The sequence below is a fragment of the Atta cephalotes genome, assembly GCF_000143395.1.
Source record: "Atta cephalotes unplaced genomic scaffold scaffold00018, whole genome shotgun sequence".
Lineage (NCBI taxonomy): Eukaryota > Metazoa > Arthropoda > Insecta > Hymenoptera > Formicidae > Atta > Atta cephalotes.
The window spans coordinates 1368943-1387244 of NW_012130082.1; the positions used below are offsets into that span (position 1 = coordinate 1368943).

General features: G+C 30.0%; 2 protein-coding genes across 2 annotated transcripts in view; one reads left to right on the forward strand and one right to left on the reverse strand.

Annotated features, from left to right (window-relative positions):
• The first annotated feature begins 6805 nt into the window (after positions 1 to 6805).
• LOC105618728 (GDNF-inducible zinc finger protein 1-like) lies at positions 6806 to 12996 on the forward strand. The gene is made up of 5 exons (XM_012200259.1): positions 6806 to 6985; positions 7917 to 8357; positions 8461 to 8563; positions 12248 to 12663; positions 12784 to 12996. Exons 1-5 carry the CDS (start codon positions 6806 to 6808, stop codon positions 12994 to 12996), a joined length of 1353 nt encoding a protein of 450 aa, XP_012055649.1.
• Positions 12997 to 14402: 1406 nt separating this feature from the next.
• LOC105618730 (neither inactivation nor afterpotential protein C) overlaps positions 14403 to 18302 on the reverse strand; it is a 27856-nt gene continuing 23956 nt past the window's right edge. The window contains exons 19-23 of the mRNA XM_012200260.1: positions 16122 to 16222; positions 15745 to 15962; positions 15215 to 15396; positions 15049 to 15133; positions 14403 to 14725 (exon numbers count right to left, since the gene is read on the reverse strand). Coding sequence (XP_012055650.1) covers positions 14429 to 14725; positions 15049 to 15133; positions 15215 to 15396; positions 15745 to 15962; positions 16122 to 16222 — 883 coding nt within the window. The 3' untranslated portion in view covers positions 14403 to 14428. The remainder of the gene's footprint in view (positions 14726 to 15048; positions 15134 to 15214; positions 15397 to 15744; positions 15963 to 16121; positions 16223 to 18302) is intronic.

Consider the following 18302-nt stretch of genomic DNA (forward strand, 5'->3'; position numbering starts at 1 on the left):
ACGTTACTAACTACGTATAGTTAGTTAGTTACGTATTAGTATATAATAATATATTATTATTTATTATTATTATTAATAATAATATATATATATATATATATATATATATATATATATATATAGAGTGAGTGCAAAATATATTTGTACAAAGAAAATATTTTTTAAAAAAACTTTATTTTTAAAAAGTAAATATTATCCAGCGAAAAATCAGTCATCGAATTGATATTGAATCGATATCAATATGATGATTTCAATATTAATTTGACGTCGATTCGACGTTTAATTGACATTTTTTGCTAGGTAATTAACAATTCATAAAGAATAAACTAAACTGTATGTTTCTAAAAATTATATATACCAAAAAGATGTGTATTAATTATAGAAAATGTATCATCTGAAAAATAAGCGAAAATTAAAAATTGTATTGTTTGAATGCCAAAAAGTATTCGTACAGTCAAGAAATTTAATTTCTAAAGTCGGGAATACATGCGAAACTTGTTTGTATGTTATGTTAGAACAAAATGTATTTATTAAAATCTAATTAACGTTTATTCTCTACAAATAAGATTTTTTTTACAAAAAATTTCCTACGAATATTTTTTGCACTCATTGCATGTATGTTATGAAACATATAATCCACTAAGAAACTATTATAATATAATGCTGAAAGATGCGCAATAGTGACAAGGATTTATAGGCCATAATTCATAGTCAAATTTTATATTCAAGACCATCTTAAGCCTATTTTACAATGTTCTTTGTTTCTTGTTTCTTGCTTTTTTCCTCTTTGCAACCATTTTATTGACAATTGCATTTTTTGCTACGTGTTTTCTGTTCCTTCCGAAATTGGTTACTTTTGGAAACTTTTATCTCGAGCAACATAAAACAAAAACTGGAGCAAAAAGAAGCAAAAAGATAAGATATAAAAGTAACAAAAAGCAGAAAACAGAAAAAATGAAAAGCATATTGTAGAGTAGGCTTTAAATATAATCTTAATTAAGAAATCACAAACTAATCAGAGGACCATATTAGCGTCTTAAGACATTACTTAAGACAATCTTGAAATAAGAACGGTCTATGAATTTGCTTATAATTTGAATATTTAGAATCGATCAGAACAAAAAGAAGAAAGAAAGAAGTTTTATGTGATTACAGTCAGAATAGGCCTGTGAAAAACTCAGCCGAAATGCTTCCACCTCTTTGCTGTCTCAGTAGCGAGACAAATAACGTCTAAATAACAAAGGATAGACACCAGCATTCCATCTGAATCAGGTTTGTCCAACTTTGAAATATGCAACGTTGTATCAATATTGTTGCAAACTTCTGTATTTATATTTTCTATAAGAAACAAGAATGCTTGAAGAAGATCCGTATCATTATAAATGTCACAGACAGAGGATAACAAAATAAAAACCGGTTACTATAATTGCAGATTAAAAAACGGATTCTCTTGATTCCTTCATTCTATGGTGCTTATTGTTAGACAGACTTCAGGTATGTATTCTTTATTATTTATATTCTTTTTTATTGTACCAAAATGATGGAGAGATAGGAAAGAGTTTCGGTTTATAAATCAAATTTTGGACAGGCCTGAATCAAAATATCATAAAGTCAAACTTTAATTTGTTAGATAATTGTTAATTGTAATTGAATTTCCGGCATAATATTTTTAAAATACATCTGAATATTTTTCTTAATTATTGGACAATTTTTTTCAAATTTAAAAAAAATTTTATTAAATGTCGCTATGATTCGTCATATTGCTATTGTTTTGCTGAAACACTATATCGAAATTAAAATTGCGCAATTAATCGATATTTTAGAAAAGATCAGAGTGTCTACATTTTTTTTTATAAAAATACTCGTAAATATACTCGTATAATTATAGATTACACATTTTACAAGATTTATATAATTTTATATATATAATTTTATAATTATAATATAATCATATAATTTTATAAATGTTGCATCGAGACAATTTATGAAATTAATAAGAATTACTAATTATGGTCTCTCGAAATTAAAATAATGTAAGAAATTAGGCAAATGAGAGTTCATTGTAGTATTTAATGCACAATCATTCATTCTGTGTATATCTAAATTATATTTTTGACTTGCTATATTCTATCTAAATTATTATAATTACACTCAAGTGTAATTATAATAATTTATGTACATATCAATGATTATGCATTATCGCACCGAACTTTCATTTGCCTAATTTCCTACATTAGTTTATGAAATTTTTTATAAAGAATTTTAGAGGAGAATCGCTTACTTAATTTCTGTATATTTCTAGATAAAAGCCTTTTCAGATAAAAGTTTCGGACATGTATACGTTTTTATCAAACAGGACAAGATTAGAGATAATAGTATTTTTCTATGCTTACAGTAAGTTTTATCTGCGATTACTTATATGCGATCTTAATTAATATTTTTCTCAAATTTTTGCATATAATTTTTCAGAATTTTTATATAAAAAAAATTCAGTTTCAGAGTTTTTCTAAATTTCTAAATATAATTTTGTGATGTTTCAGAAACTTTATCAGATTTTTAATACAAATTGGAATATTTTTCAAAAGTGCCAAAAAAGTCTGAAATTCTTTATTTTATTCTTTCTTATATGAATCTTGAAATATTCTAAAATTTCTCCTATAATTTTTAATAAAATTTTATTATGAAATTATTTATTATAAAATTTTATTATCTGAAAAAGTTTAAGATACTTTTTTAAAAATTATACAATAAATCTTAAAAACATTATTAGTAAATGTATTTCAGAATTCACACACGCACGCACGCACGCACGCACACACACACACACACACACACACACACACACACACACACACACACACACACACACACACACACACACACACAATTTTAAGAAAAGGTGAAAATTTTCTCATTGCCACTATTCTGAAAAGCTTTGAGAAAATTAATATTTGATCAAGAAGTCTCCTACCGTTGCTCCAAAGACCAATCACAATCGAGTTGAATGGTCGTTGAAAATATAAAAGATCGCTTAACAACATCAACGCGTTACTTTTGGCTCATACGTCCTAGATTCTGAAGGATCGTTCGTTCGTAATAGTTCGCAATAAATTTTGGAAGTTTAAAGAATTATATACAAGTGTCTAGACTGTAAGAAGGCCGCTGGCGTTTATCATGATTTGGAAAAGAAGAGACTCGATATCGACTTTCATCATTTATCAAACATGAATTCTGTCTATCTGAGAGTTTTAAAAAAAATAGAAAGGCAAAAAAAAATCGTACACCGATGTAGTGATTTTTGGGAAGGCTATGAAAAACGCACGGAATTTACAATGTATGCAAGCGTTGATGGCATATAATGTAGTGCGGAGAGGAGTAAAGAAGTCTTGAATCATAGATTAGTGATGGCGATTTCAATAATAATTTACTTGTAATTGTTTAAAGATTGTATTTGTGTGAATTATATTAGATATCTAACAGTCATGTTATGAATCAGCGGAATGAAACAAATTTGGAAAGAATAAAATGGTCCTTTTCAGGGCCATTTATTCATACAAGAAATTTTAAACAATACACAACAAGATTTGTTGTGTATTGTATATATAAAACATGTATATATAAAACATTTATATTCCAAATATAAAAAAAATATATTTTACATTTAATCATGTAGAAAGCTACATCTCTTTTTCTTGTAAAATTTATCATTATAAATACTAAAATAAATATTTACTAGCTAATATTTAGGAGCTATTGCTCGATTTTATATATATTGACGTGAATATTTATTTTAGTATTTATAATGATAAATTTTACAATATATATATATATATATATTATTTTTCATACTGTGCATCTTGTCATAAGAAATATTATGGAAATTGTACCGTGACAGGAAGTAACGACGATTCTATGCATATTCGAAAATTGGAGGCTATCGCGTGACTTTTATTCGGAAGATTTTCTTCTCATGCAACATTATTCCGTAAAAATCGGGATAATATACCGAGCGAGGTAATCTTTGAAGCATCGTACTCTTTCTTGCTACAATTATTTCTGCATGAAGATATATCACACATATATAGAACGTGTGCAGAATGAATTGTTTAACGATAAATTCCTAATTACAAATCGTAAACACGCGATAATAAAAGCTTTTGAGCGCGGCAATGGGCGAGAATTGCGATTTAAAATTATAATTCGTTTGCAGAAAGTAGTGTGAAATAAAATTATACTTTATTTATTACTTATCTATCTACATTCATATTTGCTAAGAATCAATTAAGATAAAACTCTTGAATCTTCTATCGATAAAGCGAATATAAATTATTTTCTCCTTCGCTCACTCATACATTTATTATTCTTGTGTACGTTTATTATTCTTATATAGCGACCATATACTTTTTAAGAGAAAATAAAAGACAAACCTGACGATTTTAGAATTTCATTTTTAGATATTTTGAAACTAGTTTGTGACTTATAGATATAATCTGAGATAAATAGATGACCTGAGATAACTTTCAAGTAAAGCCCAAGATCATATAATCTCATCATATAATCTCAAAATAATGATAAAATAGTTGCAAATTTGATTATTAAAAGTTACTTTTCAATTAATCATGACTCATTTCGACGTTATTGTGACTTTGTTGTTCTGCTTGGGCTAATTGTACAACTCTTTGTACAAAATTAAATATTTATCGGTTGTTTTCGTAAACGTCGCTCATTGTGCGATATTAAACATTGAAAGGTTATAACTATAGAAACGAATTTCTTGTAACGTATTATTAAAAATAAATGATTCAATTTTAAAAAAGATAATAATAAATCTAAAGGACAGTTATTCCGAAATGAAGGATTGTCCTTTACAAAAGACGTATGTTTACCGTTTATGTCGCGTCAATTTCCGTTACATGATACAGATAATATTCTGTCGCATTTGTTAGAAAAAAAGTCATTAAAAAGAGTTATTTGTAAAATTCTTAATTTTTCCAGTTGAGAAAACAAATGCGTCGAAATACTGCTAGGTTTTTGTTCTGTATTTTCGTATGTTTTCGGGATCGAACGTGAAAAGCAGAGTAGAACTTGGTGAAACCTTAACGATCATGAAACTCTGTTATAGGCACGAACGCACGCAAGCATGCATGCACGCGAACGGGCACGCATGCACGCACGCACGCACGTACATACGCACGCACGGCACGCACGCGGCCACGCACGCGGGAATTGTCGGCCATAAGAATAACAGTCGAATGTACGCACGCAAGCACGCACATAAACATCTGCACGCATGCACTCAGCTTCGCCTTAATGCGAGCCTATCGTGCCACGGAACGATGTTGCCTTTCGATCCAACGCTACCCGCGTTTTCTTACGAGAAATATAATGTAAACGATTGTGAAATAAACGTATAACGATGGAGCGCCTGTTTATGAATTTGAAGTATTTAAAACTTTCCAAATTTTATTAGAAAATTCAGCTGATTTTATTTCTATTTATTGCGAGGATTTATTAATTTTGAGCGTAAATCAAATTTTATAAACATTATTATTCATTATTTGGCTGCTTTATTCTTTTTCTTTTTTGCTTTAAAACGTGAATGTATTAATTTATTATGTGTCATATAAATCTAAAGAAATAATTATTAATAGAGTTATATTATAAAGTTAACGTAATATATGTTAAAGAAATATATCAGCTAATATATATGATTTAACTGAATATTTTGATAATTATTACAAGTTCTAATTTATATACGCATAAAATTAGAAATAATAAAAAGTAGTTTTAAGCCTAATTCATTTTCAATTTGCAGAACAATGCACTGACATTGCATACCCAAATAGCACAGAGAAATCAAAAGAATTCAGTCGTATCATCAATTCATCATTTCAAAACTTTTCAGAAAAAGAATTCTTTTTGCATCTAAAAATGAATGAAAAAGAATTGATGACACATCATTAAATTCTTTTTGAACTCTTTGTCTATCTGGATATAAAATAAATAAATTTGGTAAGTTCAGGCAATCTACATATAGTATAATCTATAATTCAGAATTTAGAATAGATTTTTATTTATATCTTCATATAATATGCGTCATGTAACGTGATAAAACACTCAAAATAACACGCACACATAAAATATACATCAATATAATATACAATAAGATAAATCACACAAATATTCATAAAATTTATAAATAAATATAACATTTATAATTTTATAATCGACAAATTATAGTTAAGAATTATTTAAGTTATACAATATATTAATGCAATATTAAAAAAAGATGATTCCTTATAAAGGAATTCTTTCTAAATGGAATTTCTTTCGAAGTTTTAAGGGAAATTACGAATCGTTCAGCGAGCTTGAATTCTGCGTCTTTATCGAGTCCTACATGCGTATTGTGACAATATATCAAGATAAAAGATTGCAAGAATTATATCTAATGAGCTATTCCGGTCAAGATGCATTTAATTATTTATTCCGTACGGCAAGAAGTACCGTACTAGAATACAGAACGCTAAAGTGTTTCGGAACGTTTCGAACTTGGCGCGCGAGCATGAGCCAATATTCGACGGAGTGCGGACGGCCATGCTGCTCGGCTGTGGTGAGTGTGGCGTTCTCCCGACAGTTCTGACTCCGGCGATGTTTGTGCGTACCTGGCACGACTACGGTTCCACTGCCGCGCTCGCCGTCTCTGTCGTCGCGTGAGAAGGTTCCGCGGACCAGGGCATTACTGCGATACACACGGTGCGATAGCGTCTCAACAATAACGAGCGTGCCCGTCCGATCTCAACGCGACATGTCAAGTCAAATATGTCTAAAGTGGAACAGTTTTCTCAGCAATATCGCCACCAGCTTCGAGAGCCTGTGGGAGGAAGAGGGCCTGGTGGACGTGACTCTCGCGAGTGATGGACAGTGCCTCACTGCGCACAAGGTGATACTCTCGGCCAGCAGTCCCTTCTTCAAGAAGGTCTTCCAGGTAAGCGACCGTCAAGGTCATCCTCCTCGTGATCATCCCTGAACGTATTCCTGAGCGTTACGACGAGACCAGTCATCTTTGGATGCTTCTTCATTGCTCCGGAACTTGTCCTCGCGTCGCACGCGTGTTGTCATGCCCTCAACAATTGGCGGGTAAAACGACGTGTTTGTCAGCTGTCGCGTATAGCCTTCGGAGCTCTCGCATCGAGGTTAGAAGACTATTACCGAGACTATTATCGAGATAAACCTAACGATTATTGAATACACGCGGCTATTAGCTATTTGACTCTGCGCCTCTTTAAGTGGAACAATTTTCTCGCTTATCTCGATTTTTGTCAGCGAATGGTAATGTATCTCTTTCTTTCTTGTTCCTGATGTTTTACGATAAATTATCAATACTTGATAGATTTAAAACTTGCTGTAACACAAAATGCTAATTTTAGTATTTATGAATTTTATTTATATTTCATTTTTCCTTTGTGAAAATGATAATAAAGTAGTTCTGATTAAAGAAAAGAATTATTCAATTATTATAAAGTAATAAAAAAAAAGGAATAATTCTTGAGGAGTATTTCTTTCTATTGTATTAATTGAACCAATATAAAATAATATGTTTTTATATTTTATATACATACATGTTTTTTATATTTCTCAAATATTGTAAGTATTTCTTCTTATATATTACTAATTTAATAAACAATACTATATATATTTCTAAAACAATACATTCCTCTTAGAAAATTACTTATTTGTTTATGATAAAGTTAAATTAATTAATTAATGAATTTAAGAAAAATAAAAAGCAAATAGTTTATTGATTAAAAAATTTAAAAAAATGACAAATCTGATAAATACAAATTCGATTGATTAATTAATGATATATTATAATAATTTGAATAATAGTTTAACAGTTTTATTTTTTTATCTTGTAGACGAACCCATGCCAGCATCCGGTAATAATACTTCAGGATGTACACTTTAGCGAATTGGAGGCACTATTAATATTTATATATAAAGGAGAGGTAAATATTGAGCAAAAGAATTTACCAGCACTCTTAAAAGCAGCAGAGACATTACAAATTCGAGGCTTGTCTGGTGGAGATATTTTTGCAAAGGAATCTTACAAACGATTAGCTGAGCTAGAACAAGCTGTGGCTGAAGAAGTACCGCTGAATAAGGAAGAGGCACCTAAAAAGAAACAGAAAGTTAGCAAACAACAGAATAATTCTATCTTGGAAAAAGCACTAACACCTAAAATATCGCAATCAGAAAATACAAATGAATCCGCTGCCAGCGATCAAAGTGGGAAAGATGGAGAGTATATGTTACCAGAAACGTTACCTAATCCAGTATATCATCGATTGGAGATGAAAGTTAGTTCAGAAAATAAGATAACAATGATAAAATTGTAAAACAATTGTGCGTCACGTACAGTGGCGTGTATAAAATATAGCATTCAATCCAAATGCATTTCAGATAGAACCATTGGAAGTGACAGTAGACGATCTCCAGAAACAATCTCCATTAGATAAGGATCCAGCAGAAAGGCTAGATACAGGACAAGCAGATGGGAATCAAGGTTAGTGCCACATTAACTAATTAGATTTTTACTATTTTATGCAATTTAGTATGCATTATATAACAGTTGTATAAATAGCTAGTTCTTATATATAATATTATATTTTATGTTTTTCTGTGTTAAAAAATTATGTATTACTATTCATTAAATGAAACATTGAGTCTTCTTTCTTTGCATTTTCGCTGCTGTATTGTTGCTAATGTCTTTGTTTTTATATTAAGTATAAACTCGTAAATTAGCTTTTTGAAGCTATAACTTGCATACATAAACCTATTTATTTTGAAGAAATTATATCTTATATTTTTTAGTTAAAAAAGATTTTTAAAGATATTTAAAGATTGTATTTTTCATTTAAAATTTAATTGTGTTTAATGTATAATTGCAAAAAGTAAAATTACATTTTAATATTTTTTTATAATATATTAGCATTAAAAAAAGTATTCTTAAATTTGTTAAATATTCTATAATTGAAAAAAGTAATTTTTTTCAATTAATAATTCTCTGAATTTATAAATTAGTCTATTTAATACATACATTATGATTTTTATTAGTAATTGAATATGTTAAATTTGATAAATATATATGAAATATTATTAACCTATATGCAAAAAAGAGTTTTATTAAAATAATAAGTTTTAAGTTCTAATGCAGATATAATTACATTTTTCTTTTGGAAATCAAATATGAACTATCATTTTAGCATATATGTATTATTTCATCTATTATTAAAAATCTATTATTTTCATTATCGCATATAATTAATATTACCACATGCACAAATGCTGTATACATTTGTATACACAGTTTCATTGTCTTTGCCAGCAGCTACTGTAGTATCAAAGCTTTTTCTTTGGTACTGCAGATCGTAGCTTTTTCGAATATTCTGTTCGCTTTCACCGCATATTCTGTTCTTTTCGTTTTGCCGCGCCACGTTTTCTTAATTTGCTGTGCTGCAATGGCTCCGTGTGATGAAGTAGAGACAAAGATTGCGTGCACGAGTAAAGAGAACTCTATCGAAAAGACAATGAGAGCGACGTAATTGGTGCAAATGGTAAATGTCCTCGTAGCTCATTACATTGTAGCAAAAGTATTTCGCGGAATATTTGATACGGAAGTATATCGTTATCTCGAAGCGTATTTGATTTGTAATGACTGCAATTTGTGTAAAAACTGATAGTAATTATTATAATTTTAATTTCTGTAATTCAGAGATTTTATGAGAATGAAGCCGGTTTCGGCATCACGCTTCGATCGGCGGTGCATATGCGTATGTGCGTGCATGCGTGAGCAGTGCATACGTGAGATGGAAGATGCGTGATCCGTTCTTCATTATAGTCTTTAATGTACACTCGCTCGCATTTTCTTTATTGTGCGCGTAATTCACGTGTGTGGAGCAGTCCGTGTCTAAAGCGCGCTGTGCTGATATGTGTGGCAGGATCTGGGAACAGTCCTGCTGAAGACATTTCCGGTTTATCTGGCTTGTCCGGGCTAAGTGGATTCTCGGATGTCAAACCGCTGCTTTACTCGTATCAGCATCTACCTTATGCCGATCTCCTACCAAGTCCGGACATAATCTCAACCTGGGCGTCATCTCGACCGATGGATCATTTGGCCTGTGACCTCATGAAAATCCTCTTTACGCCGGAAGAGAGGATCCTCTGCAATGTTAATGGCAAGATGGGCAAGCAACAGTTCGATAGTAACAAGATACATTTAATTCGGGAGGTCCTCTTGCATTTTAGTGGCATACCGCCTAATAGTCTCGAATGGGAGGAGGCTTGGAAGAATTGCGTAACCAAAATTGACACTAGTAATAGAGGCTTGAAAAGGTATTTGTTTCAGAGACGATCGGTCTACACTCAATGACTAGGGCGTTTTAGGTCAGGGGTCAAACGGAAACGTTTCCACTGGCTGGAATAGGATCGTTCTTGTAAACCCGTCACCCCGTTCGTTCTCATACAAGTATCGTAGGACAACTCGTTCCTCGCTTGTTCCTCTTTGGTATGAGCTTTCGCGCTTTATATTTAGGACACTGTAAAAAAAAAAAACAATTGATGTAAGTAGACAGTAAGATTCACGCGCGTGTAGCATGTAGCTAGGGGAAGAAGAGACGGATGATCCAGTCGACAGTGGTTAAAATCGCGGATTTAAAGTGAAATAGAGTTGGAACGTGCTCTCACTCACCGATCCGCGGTGACGTTTCTAGGCTATAGATTTCGGGGTGACAGGGTGATTAGAAAGAGCATTATAGACGCGATCGAATTATTTATACGCTTCAGGTTCGCCACTCGGCGTGATGGGTGGCGGACAATCGAATAATTCTAAGCCTTCCTGGTAGTTTCTGTTTCACTTTATCAAGGGAAATTCTGAAATAATTTGTTTGATAATTTGTTTGATCTCTTCTCACATTTTTTTATACTCGCACATCGCGTATTTAAAGAATCTCCCTGCTTCTCTCACAATGCGTTCACGAGTAAGGTCGATTATTCATCCATCTGTGTATTTTTGTTTCACGTATAGCACCTTGAATAACATTCCTTCTTATTTTTTAGTTACAATTCATGTGAGAATTCGCTTTTACAGTAAAACGCGGTACGATGTTATTAAAAAGTTGGCGTATATCAGAGAGACACGCGAGTCTCTCTTTCTCTCTTGCACTCGAATATACACATTACGTACTCGCTCACACGCATTACCAATACATGGACAAGATGCGCGTGTATGCATTCATTATGCGAAATTGTATGGTATATATACGGGCGTGCATACGCGGCACGCGTATTCAGTTAAGAGGTATACGTATGGTATATGTATGTACATATATATATGAGGATACGTTTTGGTCGTGTTGATCACGTGCGTGTGTGAACGTGCTGCACGACCACGGCAGCTCTGTGTACACTTAAAAAAAAAAAAGAAAAACCGTAGCTCTTACAACAAGAATAGTGATTTAAGACATGCTTGTAGAGTATTTAAATCGCAGCAAAGGTGCATTCAGCATGCACTGCGAACTATTAGAATCTATGTTGCGAATCTACGTGTGATTTCTATCGCACGTCCTTTTCTTGAGACTCGCGCGAAAGTGTTCTTTGATCTCTGTTTTATTTGTAAAGTCATGTTTTTTTTTGTTTCGGTTGCGCGGTACGAGCGTTGATCATTGGAGCACACCGACAGCTTCGAAACGATATTATTTAAATCAATATTATTGTAGACAAGACAAACGACTGGTCGCAAATAAACATATTTTACATTTTTAATTGTCTTCTTATTTCTGATGTACTTATTATATATATTCCTTTGTTCATCACATATGAATATGAAGCTCTACGAAAAAGATTAGCTTTTTTTGCAGTATTTAGTGTAATAATTTTCTTAGATCTGTTTGCAAATTAAATATTAAATATTTTTCATATACTTTACATTATAAATATCATTTCAAATTACAATAGAATTGAGAATAGTAACGAATAAATAATATTATTTAAAACGAAAAAAATAATATATACTTGTTTCATTATTTCTCTATCTTTATATTGTAAATAGAAAAACGAAGTCAACGAATTACTTGAGTATATTATATCATTATATCTCATTGTATGTGATTACTGTGTCCAACATTTAATTTACACATTAAATTTCGCTTATAAAGAAATAATTCAAATGGTAGACTGAAATTCTTTACAGGATCGTCGAAGCCGATTGTGACAGTAATAGCCGAAGCTCGTCATACTTCCCCAGATCCAGAAACGCACAGAAGAGATTCTCTCGCAGTCGAACGAAGCACGTTGTGGAATGTCTCGAAAATATTGGAGGATCCATTATCTGATTTACCGAATTATTCTCGTGCTGAACAATCATTAGATCAACCGGAATCCTCGAATTTTCTGGGATACAATTCTGGAGTTTTGCAACCCAGTTTTCCCGCGTTTGTCGAATCCTACAATACAGATACATCAGAAGAGACTTTAAAAGGGCCAGCATATCCACCATTTCCTTGTCCTTTTTGTGATAGAGCATATACCAGTTGGGGCTTCCGTAGAAGGCACATAAAAGCTGTGCATACTATTTCTCCATCTCTTAACTGCAAATGGTGTTTACAAGTGAGTTTAGTAGAGTTGCTTAATCAATTTCAAAATAAAAAGCAAGTTAAATTATATGTCACATTTGCATTTATATGACGGGCAAGATTTTATTTTTATAATTATTTTATACATGTATAGATTCTTCCTACGCACGCAGCTTGGAGACGACATGTGATATCAGCGCATAATTTATCAGCCAGTGACGCACACAATGGTCTTTTAATTTTGGAAGAAGCACATATGGTCCTGCAAATAGCTCGTCCTACCAAATTGGATACATTGGTTAACATTATTAAGCAAAGTTCACAACAAAATTGTGGTCATGATAACATTCAGCCTGATAAAGATTAGGTAATAATTATCACAATTTAAATTTTTGTATATTAAGACATTATCTGCATTCCTAATCTTTTAATAAATTCATATTTTTGATGACACCGTCGTGTTCGAAGCAAATGCAAATTTATGTTTTTATATTTAAAAATTGTAAATGATATAAATATAAAACATATTTTTAATATATATACATAATGTATACATAATAAGTATACATATATGTTACTTCGAGATTTATACATTTTATATATGAATGTAAATTACATTTGTTATGTTTTGTATCAGGCTGCCAATTTATTTTTAGCTATTTTATCAAAAAATAATCTAAATATTGTGTGTTTATAAGATTGAATATATAAAAACATGATGAATTAACATATATTTTCATATGAATTACTGTGATGGATAAATATGTTACCAAACATTTCTAAATATTGTTTAAAAATGTTTAGTAATATATATGATTTTTTTTTATTTGTAGATGTTACATATGTAAGAAAAATTGTTACGCGTGGCCAGTATGCTAATATGTATATGAATACATATTATATCCAAATTCAAATTTTATAATATAATGATAACGTGGAAAAAAATATGTTTTTTTATATTGTATATACTTCGATATTTATTGAAAATTATAGTTATGATAACATAATTATAATAGTGTAAGAATTTTTATGGAGATCTATGATATGATTTTTACATTCTGTTTATTATTGTAACTGTACTGTTACTCTTTTCATTAACTAGATTTTATAATTAACTATGTTGGATCTTGTATTATATTTAACAGTAATGAATAAATTAGAATATTATTATATTTATTCTTCTTTGTATTAATAGAAGAATAATTATTATTACTTTCATATAAATCATCAAATATTTATATATCTTTTCATGAACACATACGCGTAACCAATATTATTATAAATATAATATATAATATGCTATTTATAATTTAAATTATTTATTTTGAGTTATAGATATTGATGAATATCATTTAATAGATGTTTGTGTATTGATAGAGAAATAATCATTAACTTTCTGCAATTAAATTAATTGCAAAAACGCATATTTTTCATTTTTTTTTGTTGCAGTCTTTGTTTAATTAACAATTTGTCATAAACGACTTTATTGCGCAATACAGATTTATGTTTTTATATCTAGCAATTACAAAAAAAATTCTAAATTGAAATTATATATTGATTATTGATGTAATCGAAAATTTTACGAGAAATTGATTGTATTTTCTCTACTAAATTTTAATTCACAATCTTTTTTCTTTTCCAGATTATTCGTAGTTATATACAAATATATATCTGTAGAGAGAGAGGGAGGGGGGGGGAGGGGAAGGGGAAAGGGAAGGAGAGAGAGAGAGAGAGAGAGAGAGATTTTGTGAAACAAATACAATTAATATATGATTTTGATGTAACTGATCTCTATTTGTTTATAGGTCTGCAACATAGCCTTTGACAGTAATGCCTGGTGCTATTTCTGTAGTAATAATACTATCTTTGGCGTCTTCATTCCATGCGTTCTCTTTCGCATATTTTTCTGACATTAGGATCATTTCGTTTGGACTCCATTCTGGCGAATCTTTGTGACTATCATCGCTTTTGAAGGCAATATTCAATTCGTCTAAGTCGCTATGATGAGATTTTGGTGATTCTAATGATGTGACACTCTCATATACAGGATTACGTTTCATTGAAGCACGTTGATGAGATGTTTTCCGCAGCATCGCCTAGAATGGCGAATGTCTTTTGAAAATTGTTATAGCAACATATAATTTTCTCTAAAATTTGGAGTATAATTACCTAATTTTAAAAATAATATCTTCATAAAAATATAAAAAAAATATTTATATTCATAAAACATATAGATATTCGTATTTGACTGTGGCTACGTTTACATCATGCGCTTAGTCCGCGACCTACGATAGATGTTTTCGTTAAAAACAGAATAAACAAAAACACCTATTATAGACCGCGGTCTAAATGCGCGGTCATGGTATAAATGTAGCCACTGACTTTGAAAGATTAACATAAATAAATTAACATATCTTACTTGAAAGTTGAATGGAGGTGCATCATCGTTTTTGTTATTATTGTTCCTGCGTCCGATCATTTCTAATTCTTTGATAGGATTTATTCTATAATGGAAAAAATGATGTCACTAAGAAAAAATTGATTAATATCGCCAAAAATTTATTCTTAATCAAATAAATTATTACCGAATATCATTGTTAACATTGCGATTAATTTTATTTTCAAACTCCCATTCTATATTGTCATTTTTGTTTTGAACTGACTCATAGTTGTTGAAATTGCGCATTGCCGATGGTTGTGTTTGATTTAGTGGTACTGATGGCAATACTTTCTTCTTAGAATGTATTAATCCAGTTTTATTGATGTACTATGTATAAAATATAAATTTATATATATATATATATATATATATTCTCAATATTTTTTGAAGTATTATTTTGGATATTTTTTTTAACATCAATGCTATAATTTTGCAATTTGAAATATTTTATCAAATTAGGTATTAGATGTATAAATAAATAAAATTTGTATTTTTTATTTTATATGAAATTCAATAACCGAAAACTCGTTAAGATTAAAAGTGAAGATTCTAGCAATAATTAAATTTAAGGAGAAGAAATTAAGATTTTTAAGAAAATGCTTTTAATGGAAGCAGTTTTTATCTAAGACATGATATTATGTAATTACAACAGTTTATAGTTTGTGCAAAACTTACGGAATAAGGAGTATAAGATTCGGAAGATTGGATGGAATCGTGTTTATCCGCAAGTTGAAAACTAGAAATACTATGGCGAGATGGTTCTTCAAATGGACACTGAATGGGAACATTCGGATCCCTGGTGAATGAAGTGTTGATTAAACTTTGCTCACTGTTGACAGATGAACGATGAAAAGGTATGTGATGTGGTGAGTTTGTTGTTTGAACTTCAATATCTAAAAAATGTATCAAATAAGAAAGAAGAATTCACATTTTTTTCACAAATAGTACATATGTATATATTGTATATAATATAACATATTAGCAGAATGACAAATTTATTTAATTTTGATTTCTAGAACTCTTTAGAATTTCCTTATAGCGAATTTAGATACCTCTGGTATGAATATTTTTATTGGCCCAGGGCACGGTTTGTCTACGTAATGGTGCATCCCAAGACTCATGTTCATCGTCGTTTAATGTAGATGATATAGATCTACGAGAATATCCTTTTCAATTCATTTTATAAATTGTCGAAATGCTCTTAAAATTCCTATTTTTTTAAAAAACACAATATGAAAGAACATTTGAAGACAGACATGTGAAAAAGGAAATAAAAAAATACTATTCATTCAAAACTGTACATAGAACATTAACACTCTTAATCTTTCGATGCCTCTAAATACATACTTTCTTTTTCCAATACTTTTTAAAATGTTTCTTTCATTGCTTATGGCATTTTGTTTATTAGAGATACATTTTTATTAATAAAGGTGCTTATGTATATTTGCTTGGTATCATTATCTTCCATAATGTCTGACATTTCAATCGAAAAAATTTTTTTATGATGTATTTATTTTTATGAAAGCTATAAAAAGCAATTGAATTGGTTGAATGTGCTGTATTGTAAAGTGTGTTTCCGAAGAGAACCAAAGAGTTAATTATGAAATTATTGTACTTGATTTCTGTAAGAGTGAATTGAGTCATTTCATACACACTTTCTCCAAATTTTATTAAATGATTTTTATATATAGTATTCTTTTTCACGAACTTCATATTTTTTAAAATTTATTTTATCAACTCTTACATGAAATGCATATTTAATTCTATTTCTTATAATTTTCATTAATTTTTACTTCTATTTTATTAATTTTTATATTTATTTTTATTAAATCCATTATAATCTCTGTGTTTGTATATTCGCAAGTTAAATTAAGACATTTTTAGTTCGCAATGTATATCAAGCAAAAATTGATATAATTATTTAAATTCGCATTCCTAGGAATGGTTTTCAAGATTTGGGAGTGGAGCAACAAAATCGGATTCGTCGGGAATCGCGAGCAAAGGGATGATTTTCGAGAGTTGGGGATGGAGCAATAATATCGGGAAGTGAGAACTAATTAGCAACAAATTAACACAAAAAGAATATGCCGTATTTTTTAATTTTTTTGTATTTTTTTGAGTGGCTATACTAACTTTATTCTTATGCTAGCACAGCCATTGTTTCTTTGGAGTTGGCTGGAGCAACAAAATCGGGAATAGACCAACAAATTAGCAAAAAAGCACTAAATTTCTGTGCAACTTTTCGATTGTGCTGAAGTGGCTGTGTCAGCTTAATAGACGTCATTAATGAATATGTGTAATATAGTCCTCAAAATGCATTTCTTACGCATAGTTGTTTATGCTTGTCGCTCGCAATAATTACCATATAAACTATTGCTAGCGGTAGACATAAACAACTATACGTAAGAAATGCGTTTTAGGGATGATTTCATATATATATATATATAAATTTATATTGAAATAATTTATATAAGAAATCGATTAGAATAACATTTTTATTCGAAAATGTGAATATTTGAAAATAACCCAAGGGGTCGAAATGTATGTTATATTTAATTATTATTTATTCTCACAGAAATATATACATTTAGAATAAACCAGCGTGGCTCGTAGTTCCTTCCAATTCAATTTATTATTTATTGTTTTAGTTAAATTAACGAGTATTGAGTAATAGCGACTTATAAGAAGGATTAAAGATAACTTAAATTGAATGTAATGTGATATTAAAATTTAACAGTGTATGCACAGTAAATTCTACAATTCGGAATTAAGTTAAGAACGTATTTATATAAGTTTATCCTAATCTATCACAACTTATCCATTTTAAGGCAACGGATGTATATTATATATACATTTATCAGTTAATTTTTATTAAATTGATTCATATATGCATTTAAATATATGTATGGTATATTAATAAAATTATTACATATCCGTTGCCTCAATAAAAACATTAATTCATTACTCACCAACCGATGCGCAACAGTGGAGTTAAATCTGCAACATTGCTACGATGATTCTGTAACAAATAAATTAAAGTTCAAATTAAAATAGAGTAAAGAAATAATCATTTAACTTTAAAAAAGAATTGATACGAACGCAGTTTGCTAAAAAATAATTATGCAATTTTGGAAATATAACTTTTGTAAGCATCGAATTTTTTGTACCCATTATTTAACTAGATATAAAACAATTATATATTCTCTAAAATAATTATATATTTTTTTTCTAAA

Bases quoted from the DNA above. Each gene is read 5' to 3' on its own strand.
- LOC105618728 (XM_012200259.1), top strand. From the start codon at position 6,806: ATGTCAAGTCAAATATGTCTAAAGTGGAACAGTTTTCTCAGCAATATC. The intron at 6,986-7,916 runs GTAAGCGACCGT...TTTATCTTGTAG, and splicing joins TCTTCAAGAAGGTCTTCCAG to ACGAACCCATGCCAGCATCC. The intron at 12,664-12,783 runs GTGAGTTTAGTA...ATACATGTATAG, and splicing joins ACTGCAAATGGTGTTTACAA to ATTCTTCCTACGCACGCAGC.